The following is a 5,802-nucleotide window of genomic DNA, read 5'->3' as shown; positions in this document are numbered from 1 at the left end:
CTTTGATTCAGCCTTCTCGCTCTCTGCCAGCTGCCACAGAGCTGTTCAGCCGTCGCTCTGCGACCACATCTTTTCCCCTTCTGGCACTGGAAAGGTACTTGCTGGTCTCCAACTGGAGAGAAATCCTGTTGGAGGACTGACATTTCCCAGGCCCCTTGTTCCCCTGCCGTAGAGCACGTGGGATTTTTCCTGCTCTCAAGGGCATACGACAGGACTCAAGTCCCCAGTCCCAGGTCCTGCTCTGACTCTCCTGAACTCTGTGGAGTAAATTCCTTAGTGGGGCTTTGGCGTCTCTACTCAAGAGGATTTCTTGGCTTACGCTGCGAGAAGGGAGCCTTCAGTTGGTAGAGCTGCAGCCATGTTGGGGAACAGGACCTGGAGGTGGGGAATGGACACTGCCCTTTGGCTACTGTAGAAACACACCTATGGAAACCTTCATGTCACAAACCCAGACATGCCACTGAACTGAACTTTTAACAAAAAGTAGCTTTGCTGCTTTCCACACTTCTCACTCTCCTAGGCAAGGAGGACAGCAATGGGTTCTAGCGTTGTCCAGAAGCAGAGTCAAAGCGCGTCAGAAGTCGCTGGGACCAGGGTGTGGTGAATTTTTAAGGCACAGGGGCCATGCCGGGTGGCAGGCACGGGCCACGTTGCTGGGAGATGGGTGGCGGTGCCAACTGGGCTGTGGTGGGCCACCTTCCTATAGGCAGGGACAGAGAGCCCCAGTCCTGGTCTCAAGTGCGAACTTCCCCCAGGGAAACGGAGCAGGCTGCGGGGCCAGCAAGGCTCGAAACACACGGTCATGGTGCCAGGCAGCTGACCATGGCCAGCCCACAAGGAAGGAGGTCTGGGGAAGGTGCTGCCAACCCTCAGGGAGAATTCAACTGTTGGGGCCCAGCCCCTAACGCTGCCCCTTGAGAAAGGGAGAGGAGGAGGAAGAAGCAGCCGACAAAGGAGCCTGGAATCTGACAGTGCAGAGGTTAACATCCAGCTTTATTGTGCTGGTGGAGGGGGATCAGGGCCAGCACTCGGCGATGGCCCATGGCCGGTCCCATGTCATCTTCTGGGCCGGCTGTAGGGCTTTTGGGCTCGACGTCGTGAGCGGGAGCAGTCTCGTGTCCGCACGGGCCCAGCGGGGCTGGAGCTTCTGTCGCTCTCAAGCTCAGAGGAGACCGAGGAGGAATCTGATGACAGATGGCTGGTGGTGCCAGGGGTGCTGGTGTCAGGTGCTCGGGAGCTGTGGGATGGCCCCTGCGCCGCCTGGCTGGGAGTGCTACTCTCAGCACTCGGGAGCAGTGCGTGGCTCTTACGGCGTCTTCCTGGCCGGCTGTAGGGCTTTTGGGCCCGACGTTGCAAGCGGGAGCAGTCTCGCGTCCGCACGGGCCCAGCGGGGCTGGAGCTTCTGTTACCCTCATGCTCGGCGGAGCCAGAGGAGGACCCCGATGGCAGCTGGCCAGTGGTGCTGGAGCTGCTGGCGTCAGGTGCCGGGGAGCTGTGGGATGGCCCCTGCACCGCCTGGCTGGGAGTGCTACTCTCAGCACTCGGCAGCAGTGTGTGGCTCCTACGGCGTCTTCGTGGCCGGCTGTAGGGCTTTTGGGCCCGACGTTGCGAGCGGGAGCAGTCTTGTGTCCGCACGGGCCCAAGAGAGCTGGAGCTTCTGTTGCCCTCATGCTCGGGGGAGCCAGAGGAGGACCCCGATGGCAGCTGGCTGGTGGTGCTGGAGCTGCTGGCGTCAGCTGCCGGGGAGCTGCGGGATGGCCCCTGCACCGCCTGGCTGGAAGTGCTACTCTCAGCACTTGGGAGTGGTGTGCGGCCCCTATGGCGTGTTTCGGGCCGGCTGTAGGGCTTTTGGGCCCGACGTTGCGAGCGGGAGCAGTCTTGTGTCCGCGCGGGCCCAGGGGGGCTGGAGCTTCTGTCACCCTCATGCTCGGGGGAGCCAGAGGAGGACCCCGATGGCAGCTGGCCGGTGGTGCCGGGGCTGTTGGTGTCGGGCGCTGGGGAGCTGCGAGATGGCCCCAATCCTGACTGGCTGGGAGTGCTGGGGCCAGCCAGCTCTGAGCTGGTACTGGAGGCTGGAAGGGGAAGCAGCATGGTCAAGGGCACAGCCCCCCAGGCCCAGGGCAGGATAGGCCAGAGCGGTGCCCCCAGCCCTCCTGGAGCAGAGAGGCTCTGCCGAGCCCAGCCTGGGCACCCGCTGGCAGGCCTTGCCTGGTGCTTTGCCTCTTACCGGTGCTCGGTCCAGCACAGCTGTGGCACTCCCAGCTGGCTATATTCCTCCCTAAGGATGAGCAGTGCCTGTGGGTGCCCTCGGCAGCGCAGGAGCGGCACAGGAGCAGTTGCCAGGGCCTGGGGAAGCAAACGGGTTCGTGGCTGTGAGGACAAAGTGACCGCAGCACGGGACTGTCCGGCAGAGCTCTTGTTCTGTCCTCCCGCTTCGAGCCCTCGGTGAGACACAGATCCCGTGCAGAGCCCCGGGGTGCAGCTGCGGCAACTTACCCCTCTTCCTCTGCCTGCTCCCTGCCTCCTGGGCAGAGGCACTCACTGGCGTCGCAGCGCATGCGCCTCTCAAGTAGTGGTGCGTATGTACCACCGTCCTCCCACCTTGGATCTCTGATGGAGAAAGGAAAATTGATGAGCTCCAGCTGCCCCAGCATGAGGCAGACACAGGGCGTCCCTGCATTTCCCCCCCTGCCCTGTTTCCAGCTCCTCCATGAAGCTGAAGCCCAGACTCACGGGACAGGACTGCTGGGGCAGGCCCTGGCGCGCCACAGCGCTTGCACCCTCCTGTCCTGTGAGCCGGGCAGAAGGACACCAACCTGATGGGGACTCGGATCCCCATAAGGAACATTTCTGCAAGAAACGGCTGTCTGTTTCTACAGAGAGGGCACCGGAAGCAAGATATGCCTGCGCACACAGCCTGTCCCTGCAGGAGAAACACGAGGTGCAGGCGTGAGGCCCTGATGCTCCTGCTGCTGCCGAGTCCCCGCAGTGTCCCAAGGGCAAGGGAGCGGCTCCTACCTGGATGCAGCCCCTGTGGAACCAGGCCTTCTTGCAGGCTGGGCACACCAGGGTGCCGTAGGACTTTCTGTCCCCCACAGGCTCCAGGCAGATGGGGCAGGTGGTGTCTTCCTCTGGAGCCGCCTCCACTTGCTGCTCTGGGCGGTGCTCAGGGCAGAAGGACCTGGGGGGAAGAGGAAAGGGATGGGTGAGGTGAGAAATCGGTGAGGTCTTTCCTGGATAGTGGGCAAAAGGGGAAAGAAGGTACCTGTACTGAGAAAGATACTGGGTGATGCATTCACCCTCCACGGCACAGGGGAAGTGGAAGCTGCGGTCACAGTCCGTCCCCTGGCAGGTGATGGTGGCTCCACTCTCGCCACAGACGAAGCAGTTCTGGAAAGAGCACAGCAGCCTCCATCAGCGGCAGCTCAGGGCCTCCGTAGCCAGCCCCACAGCTGCAGGTGGGCGCAGGACGGGGCCGCTGCTGGGTCACAGCGCCCAGATCTGCCTGGGGGAGGAGGCTCCTGTGCTGGAGCCTCTGTGGAGCTGCTGGTAGCAAGACTTCTGCCCCTCAGCTGGTTGCAAGGGCTGACGTTTCTTTCTCGGGGTTTGGGCTAAGCTCCCGCCAGCCTCTGCTGGCACAGAGCTCCCTGTTCTTGTCAGGTGCTCACCTTCTGCGCAGCCTGTCCGACTATACGTCGGATATCCTCAGGGAGGAATCCCAGGAAGCCTACATCGTCGTCGTCGTCCACTTCCTGGTAAAGCCCATTGGCAAAAAACTGCAGAAAAGCAAAACGAGAAGGAGCTGATGAGGAGAGTGTGGCAGGGGCTGCCTGTGGGAAAGCTGGAGGGAGCCCCAGAGCAACTCACCAGGCAAAACAAATGGGCAAAGATCCCAAGTTTCTCCAGTTTTCGCCCGCAGAGATCCGGGTCGGCCTCTACCCGGCGACACAGCATGCATGCTGAAGGGGAGAGAGCAAATGGTACCGGGAATGAGCACCTCTGCGGGCCCAGGAAGTGTCCCTGAGGGATTGCCCCAGGGGCCTGCTCCGTCCCTGCCCAGCCAGCTGATGGGCAGGGCTGGAGGCCTTGGAGAGGAAGGGGCATTGCAGGCACGGGTGTGCCAGCAGGTGCCCGCTGCCCAGCCTGGGCCCTGCCTGCTGAGGAACTGAGGGTCCCGGCCCCGGGGCGGTTGGGCAGCTCCTGCCTCCCCCTGGCACCGCTCTTGGCCCCACGCTGACCACCCCGACCACCCCCCTGCCAGGCTGTGGGAGGGCTCCTTTGCTCTCACCCTGCTCCGTTGAGTCAGGCGCCTTCTCTTTCCTGGCTGACATGGTGCACGTCAACGGTGAGCGTTTGGGGAGTCCCTGTCCCAGCAGCGCTGGGGTGTCTCTTCCAGACGCTCCTCTGCTGACTCTGAGGGAGAAGCGGGATGCGGATGAGGGAGAAGCAGGATGCGGGGGAGCTTGCAGCACAGACCCAGAGCCCCGAGGCGTGCGGCTCTCGTCCTCCCTCGGCAGCCCCACGGGAGCCCCGTCCCTGCCCTGCTCTCTCCTCACCTCACCAGGTCGCACTGACGCACAGCTGTGCCCGGCGTTCCTTTACGTGGGCTTGGACTGCGGGTCACAATGGCCGCGGTGACATCAGCACCGCTGGCCCAAGTGCGCCCCAAATCCGGACAGGGACGCCCTTGGCAACCTGCCGCCCACGCGGAGACGGCCACCCCCTCACAGGGGTGGCACCGGTGGCCGAAAGGTGCCGTTGGGGCAGTGCGACTGCAGGGGTCCAGCCCTGGCCAAGCCAAATCTGCGCTCCTGCCCCTGGCACGGCGAGCGCTGCCAGCAGGCCGGGGAAGGTGACCCTTCCTCTCCGCGCCGCACCGGTAAGGCTGCATCCGCAGCACCGCCTCCGCTTCTGGGCTCCCCGGTACAGGGGGCAGAAGCCACCTTTGAGCCTGGCCCGGGCTCACACATGCCATCCGCTCGGACGTGGCCGTGGGTGGCCTGGGCGCAGCACAGGACCTCGGGACTGCACCGAAATGTCGCAGGTGGCCCAACATCTTTCTGCCAAACTCCTCAGAACTTTGGTGACGTGCTGCCTCCAGAACAAAAAGCAGCGGGACCGCCAGCTGGAGAGTCATGGCAGAAACGGCCTTTTTCCATGGCAATAAACTGCCTTCCAGAGTCTGTGTGAGCCTTTCCTTGGTGGGGTGGGAACCTGGAAATGGTTGTGGGATAACTTTGGAGACAGCGGGTGGGAGCATTGATCTATTGGAGGGTAGAAAGATTCTCCCTGTTCTGGCAGTCTCTAGACGACGTCTCGTCTGCCCAGAAGGACAGCGTGCTGCCACCGAGTTCTCTTTTGGGCCCGCCATCCCTCCCGTCCTTCCTCCTTGCCTCTTGGTGGGCAGAATAGCTCCTCAGGCCTCCCAGGTGCCCCTGCCTTCCTCAGAGAGGACAGCTGCTCCCTGCTTTGAGGGATCGACTTCCGTGCTGCATCGAGGCCTGTCAGGAAGGCGCTTCAGGCACGGACCACAAGACCACCTGTAGCTGGCCTGAGGAGCAGAGGGTTGTTCTCACCTGGATGGCCGCCCCACGGGCTCTCCTTCGCCCTTTGGTCACCGTTACTCTTTGATTCAGCCTTCTCGCTCTCTGCCAGCTGCCACAGAGCTGTTCAGCCGTTGCTCTGCGACCACATCTTTTCCCCTTCTGGCACTGGAAAGGTACTTGCTGGTCTCCAACTGGAGAGAAATCCTGTTGGAGGACTGACATTTCCCAGGCCCCTTGTTCCCCTGCCGTAGAGCAC

General features: G+C 62.7%; 1 protein-coding gene across 1 annotated transcript; it reads right to left on the bottom strand.

Moving 5' to 3' along the window:
• Positions 1-1,056: 1,056 nt before the first annotated feature.
• LOC147528013 (uncharacterized) lies at positions 1,057-2,091 on the bottom strand. Its single transcript, XM_086619288.1, has one exon. It carries the CDS (start codon positions 2,089-2,091, stop codon positions 1,057-1,059), a length of 1,035 nt encoding a protein of 344 aa, XP_086475414.1.
• Between the last annotated feature and the right edge of the window lie 3,711 nt (positions 2,092-5,802).

The sequence above is a fragment of the Tauraco erythrolophus genome, chromosome 12, assembly GCF_009769465.1.
Source record: "Tauraco erythrolophus isolate bTauEry1 chromosome 12, bTauEry1.pri, whole genome shotgun sequence".
NCBI classification, from domain to species: Eukaryota; Metazoa; Chordata; class Aves; order Musophagiformes; family Musophagidae; genus Tauraco; species Tauraco erythrolophus.
Note: the sequence above shows the minus strand (reverse complement) of the source record. Positions and strands in the feature narration are given on the sequence as shown.